The 23,419-nt window shown below is 41.0% G+C and overlaps 2 protein-coding genes across 2 annotated transcripts in view; one reads left to right on the top strand and one right to left on the bottom strand.

Moving 5' to 3' along the window:
- The window catches only part of CFAP43 (cilia and flagella associated protein 43), a 45,057-nt gene extending 32,596 nt beyond the window's left edge, over nt 1-12,461 (bottom strand). The window contains exons 1-6 of the mRNA XM_051617098.1: nt 12,349-12,461; nt 9,063-9,316; nt 8,177-8,273; nt 5,185-5,352; nt 3,865-4,015; nt 671-821 (exon numbers count right to left, since the gene is read on the bottom strand). Of these exons, the coding sequence (XP_051473058.1) occupies nt 671-821; nt 3,865-4,015; nt 5,185-5,352; nt 8,177-8,273; nt 9,063-9,316; nt 12,349-12,461 (934 nt within the window). The remainder of the gene's footprint in view (nt 1-670; nt 822-3,864; nt 4,016-5,184; nt 5,353-8,176; nt 8,274-9,062; nt 9,317-12,348) is intronic.
- A 2,155-nt stretch (nt 12,462-14,616) lies between these two features.
- On the top strand, nt 14,617-23,040 carry GSTO1 (glutathione S-transferase omega 1). Its single transcript, XM_051617099.1, has 6 exons — nt 14,617-14,758; nt 14,909-15,017; nt 16,970-17,192; nt 18,479-18,580; nt 20,704-20,810; nt 22,484-23,040. Exons 1-6 carry the CDS (start codon nt 14,725-14,727, stop codon nt 22,635-22,637), a joined length of 729 nt encoding a protein of 242 aa, XP_051473059.1. The 5' UTR covers nt 14,617-14,724; the 3' UTR covers nt 22,638-23,040.
- The last annotated feature ends 379 nt before the right edge of the window (nt 23,041-23,419 follow it).

The following is a 23,419-nucleotide window of genomic DNA, read 5'->3' as shown; positions in this document are numbered from 1 at the left end:
AGCCGTGTGAGATCCCCCATTCTAGAATAAATTAAAAGCAGATTTCTTTGAAGTCAGAGACGTTTTCTGTTCACTCTCTGTGCTTCATACTTTCTGCAGTAAAGACTGATAGTCTTTACAGCCTTATTTTCACTAGAAAATAGTTTATGTAAGAGCTGACCTAAAGGAATTCTATTAAGCAACATTACATTAAATTCAGTTTTGTTGTTTGAAGACTCATCAAGAGTTTTCAAAGATCTTTGCTAACAGTATTTCACATACCAAATGAGGACAATCCATTATTTCATGCAAAATAAAATATATTACTGGTACTTAGGTAACAGTAAAAAGGCTCTCTATAGCTGCTATATTAATAATGTTAATCTAGTAGAGCTGGTTAATAAGATCTGAGCTCCTGGAACTACTGCTCATTTTATCGGTTTTGATGTATTTAGAGCTTTTTCTCATTTTTTGCCGAAGTAAAATGAAAGCAAATTATTGCGCACTAAAGAAACGTACACAGTTCAAATTACATTCTCAAATGTTTCTCCTACTAACAAAAGAAATAGAGTTCTACAATAGGGTTTTACAGTTTCTGTAAAGTGCAAAACAGGACAACAGAAGAAAGCAAAAAAAAAGCTTTTGCTTTCCTCCATCCTTGAATAAAACACACAACACAGCTATTTCTTACCAGGTAGAGGTTTTTGTTGAAGAAAAGAAATGCTGAGTGTCTCAGCATCAATTGCCAAAACAAATCCTTCTTTACAACCCACGTAGATTTTTGAGGTTGCAGTCCAGCAGTGGCCAGTAGGATGCACTGAAGGCTTCATTTGATTTCTAGGCTTCAGCACAAAAATAAACAAGTTCAGTCAAAAATAGACAAATAGCTACACAAGCAGTTACATACATTTTAAGGAAAAAAAATATAAAAAATCATTACCTCATAGAGTCTGACTCCCTGTATAATACACTTATTTTATTCAGTCATCCCTCCACTGAGGATGGTAACTTGAGAAACAAGAGCATTTTTGAGAGAAGTCCATGACTGCAGGTAAAGTTGGAGAACTTATCCTTCTCCCTAGAAGCTTGTTTAAATTATGAATTGTATTTTCATTTTAAAATGATATCTCTTTAAACTTGAATTTATCTGGATTTATTCTCCAGCACTTTCATCTGTTAGAGTTTTGTCCTTTAACTTGGAAATCCCTCCAGTATCTTCCATATCCTCACAAAGATATTGACCCACCAGAGCCAGGTCATCTTCCAATTTTTGGATGATAAAATGATAAAATTCAGGATATTGAGCACCTAGGTATTTTTTTTAATGTCAGAATAGTACTGGAAGCCCAATACTTGGCTACCCACACAGTTACACACGACGACCTCACCCTGACAAATGATTTTCAAACTGCTTTTCAGAATAGTCTTCAACTTTGTAGATATAACCTGCACATATGATCTTGCATATTTGGCAGTACTAGAACACATTTTGTTTCAATACCCTATCTTATCACATAATCCAAATTGCTCTGTAAAATAGCTGTCAGCCTTTGTGTCATCTGCAAATTATTTCTAGAAAAATCCCTGCCACAGACTTCTTATGTGCCTTGAACTTCATTTTGCTAAAATAAATCTCATAAATCCATGATCCATTTAACAGGAAGAAGAGAGCTTCCCCACCAAATATTAATAAAGACAGTGATCTGTTCAGATTCAACAGTAACAGGAGTCACATAAATGCCATGATAGAAAGAACCAAATTGAAGAGAATTCAGGGAGGCAGGGAGAAAACAAACACAAGAAAACCTTGAAAGATGATTTAAAAGAGAAAATTCAAAGAATCATGCATGTGAGAAGTAGTGGTGGGGAACACTAGACAATAGGATGGATGAAAAAAAAAAAAAGAAGAGTCTATAATTCTATAAAACACCTGCTGTTTCACTAAAGGTTCTGGGAAAAAAAGGGAATACAGGTGGACTTTTGATGAAAACACAGGACATATTTGTAAGTACCCAGATTTCATGTAAAATACGCCAAGAACTTCTTATATGATTCTGGGTAAGTAACTTACTCTCTATGCTTACAAAGCATTTTTAATTTCTCAGGGTGAAAATTATACAGAAATAAAGTATATTAATATTTACTTTATAAATCAAAGAAGACAAAAAGTAATAAATCTATAACAAATGGGGCCTTACATCACCCAGAGAAACATTTATATAGGCATTTTCTGATTTTATGAGGCTTGAACATCACAAATTTTTGGGAAAGTTGTAACTGAACAACTGTGAATCAGAAGCTTTCTGTGTAAAGACAACTGTTTTAATGTTCCCTTCTATCTGCTGTCATTGATATCTTTAAAAATAAACATAAACTAGGATGAAACTGTGTAAATCCCAAACCAGGTTGCTTCTTGAACAGTGCATTGGTATGGTGGTGCCTAATAATAATAATACCATCTTTGTTTTTAACTTCTCTCCCTTTTGAGTGGCATCTCCTCAGAGAAAAAAAAAATAATCCAGGATGGATCCTTGTAATGAAAAGCTTTATTAAAAACAATGGAATAAAATTGGTGTTCGGGAAGCAGTGGAGTCAAGTGGTCTTGTAATGGTAAAGCACGTTCAGGAAACTCAGCCCCCCAGAAAAACTGAAACAAAAATATATCCAAGGCAAGAAAAGGATCAGAAGCTATAGGGTATGTCAGTTCCTTTCACTCTGCTGCCCCCTTGTGGTTACACTTTGGTACATACCCAGGCTCAGGATCATGTTCTAGAGCATGGAATTGTAACACGTTACAAAGAAGTCAACAAGTGCACTGGGAATGGGCTGGCTTTTCTTGCCACTCACACATTCCTTAGGAGTGGGCTACGGCCTCCAAGAACAATGGACTACAGGTTGAGAACAACTCCTTTAAATAATAGTATAAATAAACGGTTCTCCACAAGGACATCAGCAGTTACACAGTTGAAAACCTCTTTGAATCTGAATGCATGAAACCAAGAAAAGAGGATGAGGTCAGGAAAGCAGCATGCCCTATTTTTATTTTTTATTCTGCTTTATAGAAGTTTATGGCAGAAACCTGTGGTATACTAGTCTGATAACACAGAGCTCACATTTGTGCATTGAAAAAACTGAGTATAATATCAGTATCATCTTATTCATGGTAGTTTTTGTGTCTCATATATATAACAAGCCAACAAACAGATATTGATGGTCCTAATCTTACACGAGAATCCTAGATTTGCAAGTTAAATATTATCACACTGGAAGATGCTTCAAGTCAGCAGTCAGGTAAAAAGTAAATCTCAAAGAAAGAGAGAACACTTTTGAAGCCTCTGAAAAGAGGCACCTCAACGGAGGCTGACCAGTAAAAATGAGCAGGTCCAACACTAACAGGGGTATGGGAATGTACTTCAGAAGCAGGGGCTGCTGTCTGGAATAAAGTCTTCAATGTTTCCATAGCTTGAGACATTTTCAGAGTCAAATTGAAAACAAATCCCAAAGGGAAGTAAGGATACCTGAAGGTTACTATCAGTTTAGCATGGGAATAGATTTTCAGGGTTTCAGCAGGTGATATTAACTTGGGCATGGTTAAATGCTGACCTGCTTATACTGCTTCTTGGACATAGCTTAGTACCTCCACTGCACAGACATTACTATGCTAGGACCTGTGTCAGAAATCTCTACATTGTACTGCACTGTGCAGTAGTAGCATGCCTTCTAAAACTCATGTTAAAATGGATTTCAAAAACATTGTTAAGATAACAGATCTATTTACTGGGTAGCACCTGCTTAACTGATGGTAAAATTTTTAATTTATTAACACCTATTTGCATAAAAGTATAATAATTTTGAATATTACAAAGAAAAAAGACCAGTAACTACCATGAATGTTTCTGCTTCATCTCCTACCAGTCCAGCAATGGCTGAAACTGGCAAATCTGGGCCATAGTATGGATCTTCACTGTGAAAAACTGGGAAAAACAAACCCTCATCAGGATTCATTGACCCTTGTCCATCAGGGAGTTTCACAGGGCTGCGAAAAAGCAAAAAGACACTGTCTGAAGAGAAGAAATATTACAAATAGCAAACGCTGATACAAAACTGAGAAGCATGTTTTCAAACCCTTGAGACACCAACTCAGTTAATGAGCTTTATTTCTGCAAGACTAATGGAGAATTGTTGTAGACAATCATTCTACATGGCACATACCATTTCACTGAAAAGTAACAGTAATTCTGCTACAAAGAGGAATGCTCCTAACTGGCAAAAATGGATTGCCATGTTCTAGCTCAGTGCCTTTTCTTGTTCCCTTGTACAAACAACTGTTCTGTGGTAGTGTGTCCTTATTAACCAGGATTAATAAAGTCACACACCTAACTTGCAAAAGCTGTGAGGATTCATGCTTAATGTTTATTTAGAGAAAGTTTAGTGATGATGAAAATTAGAAATAGTATTTGCCTGTTGCACACTGGTAATTAGTGCATGAGTGGCTGTTCCCATGTGGGAGCTGAGGATTCTGCAGTTTACAAACTACGTTGATTTATGACTTTGAAAAAAAATATGTAAAATAAACAGTTCTCAGTAGAGGTTAAACTTCTATGGAATAGAATGGAATGAAAACTGAGGAAAAAGGAGTACACATGTATTTTCACATGTGTATTCTACACTAGCAAAAGGCAAAAAACCCCCTCAGAATTCAGTGAACTGCACTGACAGAACCACCCCCTCTGGACCTGCAAATCAGCCACACAAGCTGGAAATCACACAGAAAACTGATACTGCTTTTGGTACCATTTTTAATACAACAACATGTTGTTTAGCTATGCTTACTAGGAAGCAACTTGATCCAAATTTGGTGGTTTCATAGATACAAAAACAATGCTTAACATAGATCCTTGCAGTCCAGACACTACCTGAATTCAGTCATGCAGATTTTGATAGAGGCTGCCAAAGCAGCTGATTAGTATTAGCTTCATGGTCTGCATAATGTGGACATGTGAGAGCTAAGAAATGAAATAATAAATTAAATTAATTTGATTGCCTAGATAGATTCACACAGGTTTTGATTTAGCAATTACTGATTGCAATTACTACATGAACTAAATGGGATTAAATTCTTTGCAAACAGATGTAGGTTGCTAGTCTTAGTTATTGAAATATACTTCTAGATTTCTCTCTTCACCTGAAGGGTGTTCCACTTACTTTTGCTTAAGGTGATGCTCATCATTATTCCTTTCAATATGCCAGATAGTAACAGAGCTCTCACTAACAATACATAGTCGTTGCCAATTCATAGGATTAAAACTTAAAGAGGTTGCTGTTACCCCTGGCTGAGACTCACTGCACAGAAGGATATTTTCTTGCCAGTTCCTTCAAAAAGAAGAGTAAGAGAAAATCAAATCCATTAAATAAGTCAAAAACATTAAAGCCAAAGTTCTGGATGTGATTATTCAAGATCACATTTGGAAAACAAATACTTTGTCACTGACAAAAATTTTCTGCTGTCATACAAGTTAGGTACTGTTGAGAATGTAAATAGTTGATTGATCAGCCACACATCAGATTATTACTGCTACAAGAAGTTTGAACAGAATCATAGAATCATGGGATGCCAGGTCAGAAGGGATCTCAAGGATCATCTGGTACAACCTTTCTAAGTAGGAACACAGTTAAGTGAGATGGCCCAGAACCTTGTCAACCTGGGTCTTAAAAGTGTCCAGTGATGGGGAATCCACCACTTCCTTGGGAAGATTATTCCAGCATCCAACTGTTGTCATAGTGAAAAATATTCTTCTGCTGTCCAATTGGAATCTCCCCAGGAGTAATTTGCACTTGCAATAGTAAAATATTCTTGAAAACTGGTATTTTAGAAACGTAATCATGCACTTGCTTTTGTGAAAAGACCAACAGTGTCAAGAGACATGGAATTTTTTTCATCAGTTCCATTGGTGACTACTTGAAAGGGCTGAAACAATTAACTCTTCAGCACCCCAGACCTCAGCCTTGCTTCTCCAGTTCATAAAATAATGATTACAGAGCTTGCAGGCTTGCAGTTGGAAGGTATTATAATTAGGAATTTAAACACAGTCAGGCTGCGAGGATTAATTACTTCGGTAATAGAGTAATTGTGTTATGAATGCAGACATACAAGCTATGGCTGCATTAACTAACCTGAGCACAAAACAGAGCAGAATTTGTATGGGGCTGTTATGTATAGCTGACACAAGCCTGGGGATCTGCTTTCCACTGACTTTTATTTTGTCCAGTGTAGCCTATTTTATATTCTTGCCATCTAATTTGCATATTTACCATTATCCAGATTAATTCTTGACGGCATTTGCACTTTTAGGTGCTGTCCAAGAACTGATTAACATAATTTGAATAAAATGGTTAAAACTGCTTCTTAATTTCTTGGATAATACATCTGACTGTTAATCTAAATAACATTTATAGATGTAGTATTTGTCATTACTGCTGAGAGGAAGAAAATGTAAAATGCACACACTGCTGTAAATAGATTTAGTATAATCCTGTTGTTCTAGCCTGAAATAAATTCACTCACAGAAACAGGTCAGGATGCAAGACAATGGTTAGAACTGGAATGGAAGAATGGTTAGAATGATAGCATATGCAAAACAATGGTAAGAACTCACACATACACAGTCACTCCCATCAAAATTAAAGAAAGTTATAAGCTGCAATTCTGACTTTCAAGAATACCAGTGTAGCACACTCTCTAAAGATCTGTCAACATGTTCTCATCTCATCCTCAGCAGCATGTGCCAGCACTCTTTTATAGTAGATAGTTTATTAAGATCTGAAACTACTTGGCACATGTATCTGAAAAAGAATCTGGCATTAAGCCTCCCCTTTGAACAGAAAAGAACAAAGATCTAGGCATAAAATATTTCAAATGAAAGGCAGCTCTTAGTGATCCCTAAGCTTTCTATATATTGAGACTGACATAACTTTCAAAACATCTCATGTACCTCTGATTCCAAACTACCTGCTTAAAATACAGGAACTGTGCAATCACCATATTGTAATGTCACATTAAGAATGCTAAACATTGAGATTTCTTTCACCTGTACACACACATTTCTACAGTGAATGCACGATATAATCCAATTGCAGAAATGAAGGTTCTGATCTCCCAGGAAATTCACACACCTCTTTTCCAGTTATTATAAGTTTAACATTGTAAGGTAATTCTATGTTGTTACTAAATTATTTCTGACTGGAATCTAGGATGGTTCTTTCACGACTGCTGATAGTCATATCCATGCTGATTCAAATAGTTTAAATTGTTTGGCCCTGGAAATTGCTACTACTTTAAAGAATTTAAACATTTCCAGATATTTCCATGCTTAACAATAATCTAGAGAAGTCTGTCAGGATCGTGAGTATTTGTTGAAGCACACACAATGAACACAATAGAGCATGTGGTTATTTCTGCTGTGACAGCATGTAAGCTCCTCAGGCCAGTGAGGCTGTCTAGTTGGTTTCTACTGTGATGTACACACAGACATCTTTCCTGAACTCCTGTGTACAATTTGAGCTCACAGCAAACATTATTCTTCTTCATGAGGCACGAAGAAATATTTACTACAGGATTATGGTTTTACAGAAAAATTAAAAAAAATAAAATACTCTTTCTGTATCTGCACTATATTATATAATAGTCTTTTTAAAGACAGTGAACAGAAAATAATGATCTAACCCAGTGACCTGTGGTAGTGTAATCATTGAGCAAAGCTTTAAGACAGAACCAAGATCAAGCACAAGTAATTAAGAGGACCACTGAATGGTCTGGGAGGACAAAAAGAAAATAGAAATTGCCTTTAGAATGATTTTCATCTTTTCAGCAGGCAACTTTATTTCACAAACAGCATGGTACTCTGCTTCAAAGGCTGAAGAGATAATTAACAGATCTTAAGGATTTTCAAAAACAAAATTTTGAAGAAGGTAGAAGAAAGGTGTAGCAAAGCAAGAGTAATTCTCACTAGTGGCTTTTAATGCTAGAAAATAAACGGCAAATTTGGTATAGAAAGCTTGCAGACAATGATCAATCAGAAAAAAAATAATATTATGGCAACCAGTGTGTCTTACACATTTGTTAATTTATGCTAAAACATCACACAAATTACAATACTAATGAAATTTAAATAGTATTAAATTTTTTTTTTACTCTTACCATACTGAAAGAACAAATTCTGGGATCGAAGAGTAACTGGCTAGATATGGGCCTGTGTAACTAAGTGCTAGTAAAGTGTAGTCCAGCTGAGCATTACCTGAAATGTAAAAATAAAGAACATGGTCTTTAATCGCCCTGGACTTTACTGTATACTGTGACAGACAGAGAACTCTTTTCAGTTCCTTTATCCACTTTAACTCTTCAAAGACATTCTTCGTTTCCCTGATTCCTTTGCTTCGCTCCAGATTATTGTTTTGATTTGATCATAAAAGTGTTCCCTGTCACTGCTTGAAATTTTTTCAACCCTTTTCTATAGCACCTTGAATTTGTAAATTATTTTTTCCCCAAGTACCCTGAAAGCCTTTGCTGCCATAATTTCATTCATGCACATGAAATAAGCAAGGAATATGACCCTTATTTAAATTGCAAGAAAACTGAATCATGGATAGGGTAAGCAACAACTAAGGAGAGAAATGTTATGAAGCACACAAAAATATATACTAGATCCTAGTCACCAAAGTTAAACTGCAAGAAAACTTCATTTCTCTCACATCTCAGATTTCTCCATGTGGCTTTCAGTAGTCTGCTTGGGAGCCTACTGCAGTATAATGTTTTTGTTATTCTGACTATATTTTCCTAAAATTAATTCCATTTTATTCCATTTCCCTCCCCCCCCTTCCAAACAGCTCAATTTCACACCGTCATATTCCTCCCTAGCTTGAACCTAACTAAAAGTAGTGTAGTGGAAAATCCCATTGCTTTCCACACATCTGATCATGAGACAGTTTCCTGTCTCACTGTTTTCCAAGTCATATAAAATATCCTTCAGAAATTATGATTTAAGTATTGTGTCAGTGAAACACGGGGAGGGATACCACACCAATACCTTTTAATTCTGTCAGTTTATTCAGTTCTGGAAAACTGTAGATATATATGATGGGATTCAGCTTTCGGTCGGAAAAGGCCAGCACTTGAGAGTTCCCATTTGCTGTGAAGGCTCCCACCTGGCCAGCCTGACACTGCAGAAATGTCGTCTTCTTGGTTTCAATGTCCAGGAAGAGGATGTAGTTGCCACAAGGGTAACAGACAGTTTGGTTGTTGATAAAGCCAAAGTTCTTGTTTGGGAATCCCTGAACCCAACTTAAGAAAGAGCAACTGAATGTTAAAACATTTAATCAAAGACACACATTTCTCAAAATACTGTGCAAAATGAAATGCTGTAGCCTGAGTTACAGTGAACTGATGCCTGGGATGTGCACAACCACAACAGCTTCAAGATCTAGTATTATGAATCACTAGTTCAGTGTTTCCAAAAACATGGGGTCAGTCTTACGCTGATGGAGCACAAAGGAGAGGTGGTTATACTTCTTCAGCTTTCACTAAAGATAAAATTAGTCACTTCACAGGCTCTGGTTTTATACTCATATAATCATCGTAACAGAGTATACCTTTACTGTGAAAGAATTACACAGGTACAAAGTCTGCTGGTGACCCAATTGTGTTTGCTTAACCCTTTCACATTTTTATAGTTAATCTTATCTCTGTAAAGTAAAAAATACGAAGGTATGGCTCATGTTTGTATGAACCTAACTAGGAGGACTCTTCTGCTTTAAAGATATCAGTACTTTAACATAATTAACCTCTGGAATGTAAACAGGATGTGTTACGCAAGGACTGAAAGAAATTACTGAATAAGAGTCAGCTTATGAACTTACAACGTCTCAACAAATTCTTAACTGCCTGCAGATGTTTTTACCTTTTAGACAGTGTGTGGATAAATACCAGGATCCTATTACCAAAGGGATTTGCATTTACCACTAAGTGAAGGTGTCTGACTGAACCACAGCTTAGCCTGCTAATACCAAGTTAGAAAAGTTTTGGCAGTGTAACACATACCCTCTGTGTACAACACTGCCATTAGCATCTCCTCTAATTTCTATTCAGAAACTTTCCATCTCTTCTTCCAAATAACAGCATTTGACTGGAAGAGATCTTTATCCTCTGCAATTGCAAGCAGCATTTTTATGCTCCTTTCATGTCAGTCAGTCATAAGATCCGCTCATCTGCTAATCCTCTGCACTCTTACTAGAAGATTGTACTACAGCCTCAGCAGTCTCATAGTTAGGAGCATTTTCAAATGAATAGTCGTAAGATATTTATGTCCAGCAATCATTTCTCATTATCTTTTCTGGCTAGTTCCTGCTTTTGGTCTCTTGCTACGCACCAGAGGAGTAAGCATAGCTAGAGGGACTGGGAGCACACTAATCACATGCTTGTGCAGATGAACTGAATGCCATGGCAACAAAGAGGAGACATTTCAGCTGATGAATGTTTTTCCCGACCTTTTATACAAGAACTAGATGCACGATGTGGCACGGCACATAAGCAGACCTTTATGAACGTGCTCACAGGACCAGCTCTGTGTGTTTCTCCAACACCAGCTCTGAATCAGTGGAAACAACATAATTTTAACTTCTGTTTGCAGAGTTCGAATGAAGTCTAGAAAATACATTTGCAGGGATAAATTAATGGGATGACAGCACAATTTATCATCCTTATACCACCAGCAACAACTCAGGGAGACAAGGATTCAGGCTGTTATCTGATGTCAGCTGCGACTGGTTCAGTACACACTGAGTCAGGTAATTAGCTGTGGCTCACCCACATGTTCTCCATGCTGTGTCTCTCTCCAGCTTGTTATAAACTTGTGTCAGAAGTATTTCAGCCATAAACTCTGCCAGCTGGTGAAATGTAGATGGGGCAAAGTAATTAGAAATTTCCTTACCAAGCATTTTGCCACTGAAAATGCTAGTTCATACAAAACAGATTATATGAAACCACGACTTTTGTCAAAGTTCTGTTTTCTGAAGACAGAACACAGCATTTCAATTGCCCACTGCAAAATAATTTTGTCACTCTTCCCTGAAACTGGTAGGCATACAACTACTGCTAACATTAACTCATAAGAAAGGCAGAATTTCAGCTTTTCTATTTTATGGAAATGGGCTTTGCTTCACATTCAAAAGGTCTTAAATTATTTTTTATTTTGCATAATATTTTCATTTCATAATACTGTTTTCACAGAGCAGAAAACCTGGGTCACAGCTCTTCCAAGTAACACCAGTTTGCACAGGAGGGATCTCCTCTGAATACCAGTGACATGCTTCAGATGGTACCTCTTTTATACTCCAAGTATGAGAATGGTCAAGGCTGAAACCCATTTCTCATACTACTAGAACAAATAGCTTTCTTTCCACTAAAAAGTGCTGCATTTATGAGTCTTTGTCTTATAAGCATCAGCTAAACAGCTGAAATGCTTACAATGGGCAAGGAAGTTTAAACATCTGCCTCATTACATTAAAAAATATCTAAATATCTAGATTGCTGTGAAAGTCTCAACCAAGGTGGGGCAGGAAGTGCTTAATTAATCTACAGCTTCTAGTTGTTCAGAACCAAAAAGCCAGTTGTTGGACTGCCAAGAGCTCTGGAAGAACAGTGTTTTTATATATATAGTGCGAGTTATGTTTATGGGAAATAGAAATCTGAAAATCTCTGATGTGAAGGTTAAAATGCTGAGAAAGAAAGGCAGGAGTGAGGAAAACCAGGAAAATTAAGAGCCTTATCAGAAGAAGATGACAGCGGGGCTTAGGAGGTACAGAACAGCCATGGAAATTCTAGAGGTTGAAGTAGTCTGGGTGTAACAGAAGACAGATGTGGTCATGAACAGAACTGAACTGTATGGTTTCACCAAGCCAGGTACTGAGGAGAAAAGCACACCCCAGAAGTTAATCAGGATCATCTGCTGCCAGAACCACTACACTGGAAAAGACAACTCATGCCACACTTCTCATCAACTCATCAAGCTTCAGCTTAAAACTTACGCCGCGTTTCAGGGCCTCCCTGTGCCAAGAGCAGAGAACCTAATTGTCACGCACAAGGCTCATTCCCCACCATGTGCTGCAGCACAAGGGCTTCTTTCCCTCTCCCCCCGCAACTACTTGCCACCCCGCCACAGACTCATGGCCCAGCGGCCTCCCTTGCTTTCCCTGCTAAACCCGCCGTATTCTCCCACAGTTGCCGAGAGCTGACGGGGTAAGAGGAGCTGGGCCCGGGGGCACAGGGCAGGACACTCAGCAGTGTGCGGCGTGTGTGGCGGTCCCGGCCGGCCCCACCTCACTTCCAGCGCGGCCTCCTCGGCCGAGGAGCAGCGGTGGAGCCCCGGGGCCTCGGCGCGAAGCTCTTCACCGGGCGGACCCGCGCCCGGGGCCTCAGCGGCCGCCTCCATCCAGCCCAGGCCGCCACCGGCCTGTGTACGCCGGCCTCCTAGCAACAAGAACAGCCTCTGCTATTAGCCGAGGCAGCGCCTCCCACCAGGATTGAAACCGGCCGCCGATTGGCTGCGCCCGGCGGCATTTAAAGGGCCGGCAGCCCGAGGAGGGCGTGGCGGGGTCGGTTTTGGTTTGGTGGCAGAGCAAGGGCCTCCAGGTCTTTTAACAGCAGAGTTAGCAGTAACATCTCCCTTTCACTTCCCTACAAGGAGGAACGCTATTTATGGCGTCTCACCTGGGTTAGCATGTTGTTATTTATCTGTCCAGGGGCGACGTGTGGTTTTGCAGCACTGCAAGGCCACAGCGCCCTGGAGAGTGGCAGCCTGTCCAGGGGCGGCAGGACAAGCCTGCGCCTTCCCTCCTGCTGCCAGGGTTGCTCTGTCTGCTATACAAAGCCAAGATGGGATGAGGAACTGGGTTTATTTTTCCGTGGTGCCTTTGAGGGGTTATCGTAGCACGCGGATTTTGCGATGCTGCTTTGGGCTCCTGCGAATGAGCAGGCTGCCTGTGTTCTTAATTGCTAAAATAAACTTCGATTTTATTGTTTTTTCATGACCCAAAATGTTGCTGAATCTTTCCTAATGGCCAGTGCTCAGATGAATGAGAAACGTGTCCTCTAACACAGTTATTTTAACTGCAGGAGAATCTTTTTTGTTGGCAAAGGGCATCTTTTGTATGGCTTCTGTTTGCCTGGGGCATGGCGGTCTTGTGCAATGAGCTGCCGCTCCCTTTCGCTGCTGAGCCACTTACTAATTACATAAACAGCAATGACTTGACAAAAACTCATGTCGTTCTTCTGTTTAAATTGATAATGGTGTCAAGTTCACGGTCCCTTTATTAGCGGCCTTCTCTAGCGGTGTTTGTCTGCAGGAGAGATCACTGGCCTTTGTGACATGATGCCTTGCACCCAACTCCAGTGACAAAAGTAAACCCAAAATCATGAAAGGGCAAAACTTCCCCACTGTGTGAATATGGATCCGCTAGAGAGACTGAAGAAGCTCCAATTCCTCCGGGGTAGAATGTCTGGCCCCAGAGGCCCTGTGGAGGGAGGAGGCAGCGAGGGAAGAAGATCTGTTACCATTTTAAGATAGTTCCCAAAACGCAGCCAAGGAGGCTTCATTTAGGAAGGAGACGTTGTTATGTATTGCAGCTTTGCACAAAGCTGGGTGCTTGGTGCCTTCTCGCAAATCAAGCACACTAAATGAGATTTCTCACAGCGTATTTATACACAAAACTATAAAGTTAGTAAGCGCCCGAGTCCATCCTCCTTATAGTGATTGGTTAGCGATTTACATACAGTTATAATGTGGTTACATCACTATTTCTACTGTCACGCGTACTCGGGAAGGGTCTTCACTTCGGCAGGGACCTTTTTGACCTTGGGGTGTGATTTTTAGGATTTCAATGACATTATAATGAGCTGATTTCACCTAAAGAACACAGCATCTCAAGTTCTGGGGCTCCAAGTACCCAAGACTGGTTCAGCTGTCAATCTTCTTGATTTTGGTTCTGCTTTATCACCTCCTGCATTCCTTAGGTCCAATTACCCATACAGACCTCAAACTCTGCCAAGTTAGTGATTTTACATGAGACGCCCTTAAGACCTTGTGATTAATTGCCTCCTTCATGGCCTAGTTATTCCAGGATGCCCTTGCTGATTGCTGGCTGTGGTGCTGCTAATCGTGCGCCTCTCTGACTACAATTTTAACTTGCACATAGATACAGAGTACACCTTACACAAAACAGTCACATTTTTCTGAATTCCAGCGTTCTTTCCCAAGGGAGGGCGGCCTGCCGCCTCGCAGGCTGCTGGTGGCACCGCTTGAAAAAACCAACCCAAGAGGGGTACGGGGTGGGGTTTCGCCACAGGTCTCCCATTTAACAGGGCCAGCTGGGACGGGTTACGCTGCAGCTGTAACGAAAGAGAGGAACGAGGGCGGTTGAACAGCGTCTGCCCCAGCCGGTAGCTCAGCGCTCCCAGTGGGGAGGACTCGGGGAGCGGCCGCTGGGGAGCACGGTGCTTCCCCTGACCCAAACCGAAGCGTTCCTCCCTCCGTGGGCGCCGGCCGCCCGGGGCAGGGCGCGGGCAGCCCGCGGGCGGGCAGGGCGAGCAGGCCCGGGCAGCGCAGGAGGGGCTGCGGCTTCCGCCCTTCCCGCGGCGGGCGGGGCCGGGCCGGGCCGGGCTGCGGCAAAGCTCGGGGTGCGGAGCAGCAGAGCGCGATGGCGGGCGATCACTCCCGCAGCCTGGGCAAAGGTAAGCGCCGGCCCCCGCAGGTAGGACGGCGGGCAGGCTGCTGCACCGCCGCGGCCGGGCTTGGGCGGCCTGTGCGGGGAGGGCGGGGCTGCGGTGCGTGAGGCGAGCGCTGGCTGCAGCGGCCGGGATGGTTCTCTTCTCTCTCCTCAGGCAGCGCGGCCCCGGGGCCGGTGCCCGAGGGGGTGATCCGGCTGTACAGCATGCGGTTCTGCCCCTTCGCCCAGAGGACGCGGCTGGTCCTCCGCGCCAAGGGCATCAGGTGAGGCCTTCCCCGCAGGGAGCAGGGTGCCACTCCAGCTTCCCTTCCTCTCTGAGCGTCCTACCTGCCTCTTGTTCTCGCTCGGTTCTCTCAGGGATGTTAAATCCAGTTTCTGTGGCCGATTTCGTTATAAAACTTGCATTTCTGAAGGCTTTTTTTTTTGGGGGGGGAGGGATGTTGCTGAAATGGGAAATAAGTAGGCCGTGTGTGAAACCTGTGATGTAAAGGCCCAAAGTTTATCAGTAGGAAAAAACACCCCAAGGGATTGATTTATTTTTTTTCCTCAGTTGTCATCCTGATTGTTTGCAATAAACAGTGTTAGAGCTGCTTGTCCTGGGTAAATGTGAGTAGAGCCGTAGTTTGTGTTGTTTGGTTTTGATGGAAGCTGCAGGGAGAATCACAGGAGATGTGAATATTCAATGCTTCTCTTACATTACTTCGTAGCAGAACACAACAGTGAGTGGCTGGCCTTCTTAAAAGAGGGAATGTGCTGTGTTCCTATAAAGTCTTCTCAGCTTTGTACTGTAGTAAGTTAATGGCATTCAGTAGTTGTGCTTTGTTTTGTTTGCTTGCTTTTTTCAAGATACCATGTCACTGCAGTGTTTTTAAATGGGGACTAATGCTTTCCTCAGTTTACAGCTTCAAAGTAATGGGTTTTTCCACCTCTTTTTTGATTTCCACTGAGTCTGAGGCCTGCCAATGGTTTGTGAACCAGCACTGGGCTGGGAGTTGGCTGGTTCTTATAATAGCAAGATGAGAGTTGACTGAATCTGTTTTGGTTTTTCTTGGGTCTTTTTTTTTTAAGGGTGCGTTAGATCTTCCAGGTCAGTGTAATTCTCTCTTTATTTAGTGTCTTTGGTCTGATTTTTTTTTTTTTTGGCTGATTTTGGAGCATGGAGGTTTTTCCTAGTATAGTGATTTTGGAGGGGTTTTATGGCTACCTGAAGGTGGTAGTTACCTTCTGGTAACCTGTCAGTTGTTTTGAAAGTTCAGTTGTGTTTAGAAGACCTTTGGGCTTACTAGGAATTTTCTGGGGTCACCTATATAACACAGCATATGACTTACATCTCTTTTACAGTATCATACTGTATTTCCCATGTATCTTTTAAAACAGGATCTATTCTTGATTTGCAATTTGATGTAAGGTCAGGTTAAAGTTCAGCTGTATTTCTTAATTACAGTGTAACTTGTTTGTAGTCAAGTACATCTTTCTTAGAGTGCCCCTGAATCTGCATTGATAAGTGTGCTGCCTTCTGAGCTTGACTCAAAGGTCAAGCTCTAAGTCTCCTTTCTGACCAGGTTCCTTATAGCAGCCTTGCAGTACCTGAAGAAAGCCTACAAGGAGGCTAGGGATGGACTTTTCACAGGGACATGTGGTGATGGGACAAGAAGTAACACTTTTTAAACTGGAAGAGTGCAGATTTAGATTGGATATTAGGAAGATACCATTTACTGTGAGGGTAGTGAGACACTGGAACAGATTGGTCAGGGAAGTTGTGTTCAAGGCCAGGTGGGATGGGGCCTCGAGCAACCTGGTCTAGTGGGAGATGCTGCTACCTATGGTAGGGGTGTTGAAACTAAATGATCTTGAAGGTTCCTTCCAATCCAAACCATTCTAAGAATTTTTTATTATAATTTTTTTTTAACATAAGGGCTGCCTGCCTCTGTGTGCTTTTAGACTGTTCATATGTCTTTTATTAGTTTAACAGACAACTCACTGTAAGTCGGTGCTGATTTTTTCCAGCAAAGGGAAGTGCCCCCTGGCAGTATTTCTACGTGCCAACTGGTTAGTCTTGCAAAGGGCTTCAGAGAAGACTAGGGAGAGCAGGGGAACAAGGATTCAGCCTCTCAAGTTCTGTAGCTGTTGAGGTGTAATGAGTGGATTTCACCATGGCATGTAGTGAACCATAGCAGAACTGAGCCTGTTTAGGTGTTGTTTCTTTTACTTTTAGCCATGAAATAATCAACATCAACCTGAAGAACAAACCTGACTGGTTCTTTGAGAAGAACCCCTTTGGGTTGGTTCCTGTTCTGGAGACCAGCAAGGGCCAGCTGGTCTATGAGTCCCCAATCACTTGCGAATATTTGGATGAAGCGTTTCCAGGGAAGAAGTTGATGCCTTCGGATCCATATGAGCGAGCCCTTCAGAAGATGCTCTTGGAAAACTTCTCAAAGGTACTGTGTGATAAGGGTGGGAATGTGTTTCTTTACCATTGCACCAAAAACTGCAGCTCTGTTGCTAATGCTGCTTTCATCCTTTAAGACAGTGTCTGGGAAAAGCATTTAAATAACATTTAAATAGCATTTAAATAATAGGGATTATTTGGGGTCTCTTGCTGTAGCTACAAACCCCTGTGCATCTGAGTTGCTCCCAGCATTTATGTGCAGTGATGAGTGCAGGAAGACAGCCAAGCTAGTGAAAGTGTATACAGCTGAGGGTAGGATTTTGAGCATCCTACAATAGAAAAGGTTAATGGGGCAAACCAGCTGAATGCTTCAGACCTTGGCAGTGATAATTGCTGTATTTTAATCAGAGTAATTATGTAGGAAGTACTGTCTGAATGTGGAATGTGAAGAGTGCCTGCCTGAGAGAGCCTACAGAGTGGACGAGAAATGGCAGGTGCCTGCAGATATGGGACATATATAAGGAGACTGGCTTTGGTGCTCAGGGCATTGTAGCTGACTGAAAGTAACCTCTCTGTACAAGCGTGTGCTTTGAAGGGTCTAGGAAGTGAAACAAGTCAGCTTAGATAAGAGGCAGCAGAGGAGAGGAAGCAATGGGAGATGCAAAGAGGTGTGTACAAAGAAGGGGGACAGAAGGGAAGATGTATTTACAACAGGCTTTTCTGAATAGACGTGATAGGGAGAAGGTTACAGGGAAGCGTGTTGCAAGAAACGCAATGTGCACTGAATGTTGGTTGTATGAATGACAAGATCTTGGAAAAACGTTTGCTTATGAGCTTTTAAGAATATAATTTAGGGTAACTTTCTGGTACTGTATGTCAATTTCTCTGGGATTTACCAAATTGGAAAATGCACAGGTGTGTAAAAGCCTGCATATTCTGGCTTGCATATCTGTTAAAGTACCTTAAATTTTTGTAATCAGTGTATTTGGGTTTAAGAAATGTGTAACTGGGAAAAGAGTACTGCTCTGCACCTGGGTATTCTTTTGCTGCTTTTTTTGGTAGTGTATGTGGATGGGAAACATGTCCTTCTTTTAATTGTTCTCCTCTTAAAACAAGACTAAAATGAATTAGTCTTTCAGTTAATTCTTCTTTTAAACATGTTTACCTTTTCTAAAGTATAACATTTTTATTAATGGACTTAATTTAACTCTTTAAAGTTAAATCGTTAAGATTTGACTTGCATCTAATACCTTAACATCTAACATTTTAAGCTCTGAGTTACTTGTTTGTATTATTGTAAGAGGAAAATTAAATATTTTGTTTTCCTTTGTATAGATAACACCCATAGTTTTCAAGTGTGTTGTGGCAGCCAAAGATGGACAGGATACCACGGCCCTGAAAGCAGAGATTGTTGAAAAGCTTGGCAAACTTGAAGAGGTAAGAATATTTCATGATAATGAGCAGTTTGCTAGTCATTGTATGATCCCTTTTTTCTTTTGTGCTTTGGCCTTTGGAGCTAGATCTTTTCTTGTTTAGTTGATAAATACAGCAATGAACAATCTTTCATTTTACTCTCCTCATCCTAGGCTGCACAGCAGCATAATTAAATTCCAAGTGGCTAAAGTAAACTTCATCTATATGATGAAGATTGTGTGGACATCTGGAGTTCTTTTTAGTTCTAGCTGACTGCTGTTGTCTTAGGTATCTTTGTGCTGCTTTAAATGTAAGGAGACCTTACAGCCTTTTCTAAGAGTAAGGGCTGAGGAGTCTGAGCTGCTGAAGTGTATCTGTACTGGAGCTCTGCTGAAATCAGTGCAGATAACCCAGTGATGATGTAACACCTTTTTTGGTTCAAGAGCTTATCTTTGGGGGGAAGCAGAATGTAAACTATGCCTTACGGGAATCCTGTCCTGGTCCATGTTCTGCTGTGGTGGGGTAAGGCAACTTCAGCAGAGCTTCAGGGTTTCAGGTGGCTTTGCTGTATTAATAACTTCACAGTCTGTCACAGTAGTGATTCTTGGCTAGTCTGAACAACTGTTGGATTTGCCTTTATCACAAATCCATTGATGCTGTGTCTTTAGCAACTATGCCTAATGCTTTTCTGGCTTGATCATGACTCATTCCTCCACAGTTGTCGTCTTCTGGTGCAAAGTTGTCAATAGCTTTCTGGTACTTTCCTAATTGTCCTAATGGTCCTGTGCATTCTGCTTCCCCAACCCCTGAAGCTGCTAAAGTAAAATTGTTTTCAGGTTAGTTGGGTCTGTCTGATTGGGCTACTGCTGAAGTGGTGCAGATGACAAATGAGTTCTTAGTGGAAGCCATGTGTGTGTCACTTCCCTGAAATACGGATCTATTAAGCATTAAAGAAGAATTAACCTTCTTTCTGCTTTATTAATGCTGTGAAATATTTGTTGCTCCTTCAGTGTCTTTACTTTACTATACTCTGAAGGATTTTGCAGCAGCAGCTGGAGGTCAGCTGAGGATGAAAGGAAGGAACAGTCATTCCAACTTCACTCTGCCTATTGTGATGGATAATCAAGAAGGGAAGTGTTTTGAAACACTTCTGTATTTAATTTGCTGCTACCCGGCAGAGGGAGCTGTGTTCCTGTCTCTTCGAGTATACAACTGCTGGGTTATATTTTGCCAGACACTGGTAATTCAGACAGCTTGCTGCTTCATGAAGGACTGATTTTAAAACTTCTGCTAGATCGTGAGGGTTAGGGAACAGGGAGTTAATACCATAGGAATATAGGGTTGTCGTTCTGTGTCCAAAACAAAGATTTCTAAGGTCTGTGGAGTTCCATGTTTAAAATGCCAAAGTGCCTGAAAACTGAGGGGACTAGTCTTAAGAAAGAAGCAGACAAGCTCTGGAGGTTCCTCAGAGCATTTTAAATGTGGATTACTGGCTCTTGAAACATACCAGAAACATAAGTGTAATAGGGGAACTTCTTACATTCTCTGTGACCCTGTTTTCTGTGCTGAGCTGTGGGAATCTCTTCCTGGTGTATGTGGATGCTATACTTCCTGTTCCTTTTGCACGTGGAATCAAATCCAGTTCTAATGCTTTCCTGACACCACTTGGCTGTGAGCACTGTGGGAAAATAATCACTGCTAAAACAATGTTCTGGTTTACCTAGATGTTAAATTTAGCTGGATTTATTGCTCAAGAAATGCGTGTGCATTGTTATGTTTGATTAGTCTATGCCATTAATGCTTTTTCACAACTAAGAAATCACAGATTCTGAGTGCTAAAGTACTTTTTGTTTGTGCCTAAGCTGTAGCTTGGTGGTGATTAATATTTGGTGACAATTTTTGAAACTCTGGCAAGGAGCTGAACTGACAGTGTATGAAGCAGTTAAGCTGGATACTACAGCTGCTTTACTGACTATTGCTGGCTCCCCAGATATTGCCTGCTCAGAAATGTGCTGTATCTCCATTATTTGCTGTCTGATCCCTTCAGTATGCTTGCATTCCACTGCAAAGTGGGCTTTTTGATACTGTAGTCTTCTGGTGTGGTCATTTTCCTTCTGAGGCAAATTGCCATCTCTTGTCCCTCGCAGATTCTGTCCAAACGCAACACCGTGTTTTATGGTGGGGACTCAATCTCCATGTTTGACTACATGATCTGGCCATGGTTTGAACGTCTGGAACCATTCCAGCTGAAGGAGTGAGTACCTTGCCTCACTTCTCGTGTATCTCAGCGTTGCTGTTCTTTGCACACTCTGTAGCAATGGGCCACTCTTGGGGGCTGCTGAATAAAGTTTGTGTTGTGTTACAGTTTGGGGGAAGCATCCTCTTAAAAGAGACATGAGTTGTTTAGGGATCTTCTGTAAACAAGCTTTCTTTCACCAGGTCTGTTTTCTTAACAGAAATTGTGACAAATCTAGAAGAAGTGGTCAAAAAGTAGGACTTTCTTTCCATCCTTAACATCATACATGGAAATGGCCTTTATTTGAAGGGGATGGAGGTATGGAGGCTTAGGTTCATGTTTCTTGGTCCAAAACCTCAGAGTTGAAATGCAGTCTTCTGTTCATCTTTGGAAATCCTAGGTTGCTAAAGGAGAGTGATTTTATTTTGAAATGGGTAAACTGTATCCTACTTTCCCATAGCTAATAGATCTGTCTCTGTTGTAACAGCATTTTTCTCTATGTAAATAAATGTCTTGGTCTCTTATATCCTTAAACAGCTCCCATTACCATGGTATTGCATTAATATGTAGGGAAATATATCAGAGGAAAACTATTTTATAGCTGGCTTAAGACAGGACTCAAGAGTCAACTTGTATGATGAAGTGGGTGATAAAAGTGGAAGATCAGTATACAAAGTTAGTCTCAGCTTGGTGCCTGAACCATTCCTGAAGAACAAGAAATATGCAGGGAATCCTTAGCATTGAAGCTTCTGACACTGTAAAATGAGGGCTTAACTGGTGATTGCTGACCAACTTTGTCTCCTGTGTGGTCCTTCTTTGGAAAGGGAAATTTTACAAGCAATACAGGAGCTTAGGTTTAGAGTTATTAAGGTATTTGAATGACGGAAGAGCAGAGCCATTGTGTGTTAAGAAAAGGTGCTTTCTGGGTAAGGGTTAGGAGAAATGCATTAACTAAACTTGGAAGCTGGAAATTGTAATGCGAACTAGTTGAATCAATCTGTCAAAAGAATGACAATAATAATTTACACTGTTAAGGTTTCAGTTTGCCACATGGTGGATTTTTCCCAGTGTGTCTTGACTGGGTTTGTGGATTTAGTTTTTCATCCTCAGTTTCCTGAGGATTGAGGAAATACCTCAGATTCCTGATTATTGAGGAAATCCTCAGTTTCCTCAATAGGCTGCGTCTGTATTCTGAGTTATGGAAATTGCAGGGCAGTACAAACTGCACACCTTGCCTTGGTGTGCACGAGGGGAGAGGTTTGTGGTTCGTGGGCGGCTGAACCACTGCACACAGCCTTTGCTTCAAGAATTACTATTAAAAAAACATGCCAGAGGGAGGCAGCGGTGCACAAGCCTCTGCCCTCAACTTGGAGCAGATGATAAATAAGAGCTATGTCTTTGCAGCAGGGATAACATAAGCAAAAACCTGATATCTTGCACAATAAGTGCTCATTTGTGTTTCTGCTCAACTTTGCAGAGAATACAAGCTATGTAAAACTCTTTCACTTTCCAAATATTAGTCTGTTTTCTATGATCTGATACGCATTTCCATCACCTGCTTTTTTCCTGAGCATTATACTTGGAGAGAGAAAGCAAAACAAGCAGTAAAACAGAACTGCTCAACTGTTTTGCTGCCTTGATGCCCTCCACATTTCCCATTTGTGTTATTCAGTCTCTTTGCTTTCTCGTAGCTGTTTGAGTCACACCCCAAAGCTCCAGCGCTGGATGGAGGCCATGAAGGAGGACCCTGCTGTCAAGGCTACAATGACTGACCCACAGACATTCAAAAATTACCTCCAACTCTATTTGAAGAACAGCCCTGAAGCATGTGATTATGGGCTCTGAGGTGCCAGTAGGCACATGCTTGCTGAAGTGTGTCAGTACTGCTTTTCAGTGTGAGCTGTAGGGATCTAGTGTAATCTGTTTTGGGCTCTTCTGTGGTTGCATTTCATAATGGTGAATAAATCTGTGCTGAAAAGGCTGAGAAATCTTGCTGTGAACTCCACTCCTTCCTGTCAGGAGGAGGATGTGCTGGCTTCAGACAGGAGATGGAAAATCATTGCTGGCCGTGTGTATCATGGGAAAGAAAATGTTGGCTTTACTTGGAGGTGGTATTCTGTTATCTCTGGCCTCTTTGGAGGCACTTCTGGTGGGCAGTCCGTGAACTGTCCCTGTTACTTGGTTTATAAATTGTAATACTGATGCCTTGAAAATTAAAAAATAAAAAGCAAACAATCTTATCTTTAAACACAGTTTTTCCTTCTTCTTTCCAGACAGCTATTAGTCACTGGACTGTTGTGCAGAGAGTAGTGAGACACTGTAAAAGCTAAAACAGATAGTGTGGTTTATGAAGTTAAGACCTGGTACTGTCCTCTGTCCTCTTCTTTAGACAACACTACTGCCAAACCACTGAACTTGTAACAATGCCCACTTATCCCTGCTGAAGTCACATTTGCAGAGATAATCTAGCAGTGGCTTCCAATTTGGGCTAGATTTGCTAGGGGAGTGTATGGCTGTAATCCTCTGTCCTTCTGAAACAAGGTTATCTTTAGTTTAGTTCCTAACCTGAATTATCCTAAAGGCTGGAGTAGGGAGTAAAGCCAACGGAAACTATATCCTAAGCAGAA

Source organism: Apus apus, chromosome 4 (assembly GCF_020740795.1).
Source record: "Apus apus isolate bApuApu2 chromosome 4, bApuApu2.pri.cur, whole genome shotgun sequence".
Taxonomy (NCBI): Eukaryota; Metazoa; Chordata; class Aves; order Apodiformes; family Apodidae; genus Apus; species Apus apus.
Note: the sequence above shows the minus strand (reverse complement) of the source record. Positions and strands in the feature narration are given on the sequence as shown.

What these genes read in the sequence shown, in the direction of transcription:
- GSTO1 (XM_051617099.1), top strand. Translation starts at nt 14,725, where the DNA reads ATGGCGGGCGATCACTCCCGCAGCCTGGGCAAAG. An exon ending in TCTTGGAAAACTTCTCAAAG is followed by an intron (nt 17,193 to 18,478) that starts GTACTGTGTGAT and finishes TCCTTTGTATAG; the next exon opens with ATAACACCCATAGTTTTCAA. An exon ending in GAACCATTCCAGCTGAAGGA is followed by an intron (nt 20,811 to 22,483) that starts GTGAGTACCTTG and finishes GCTTTCTCGTAG; the next exon opens with CTGTTTGAGTCACACCCCAA.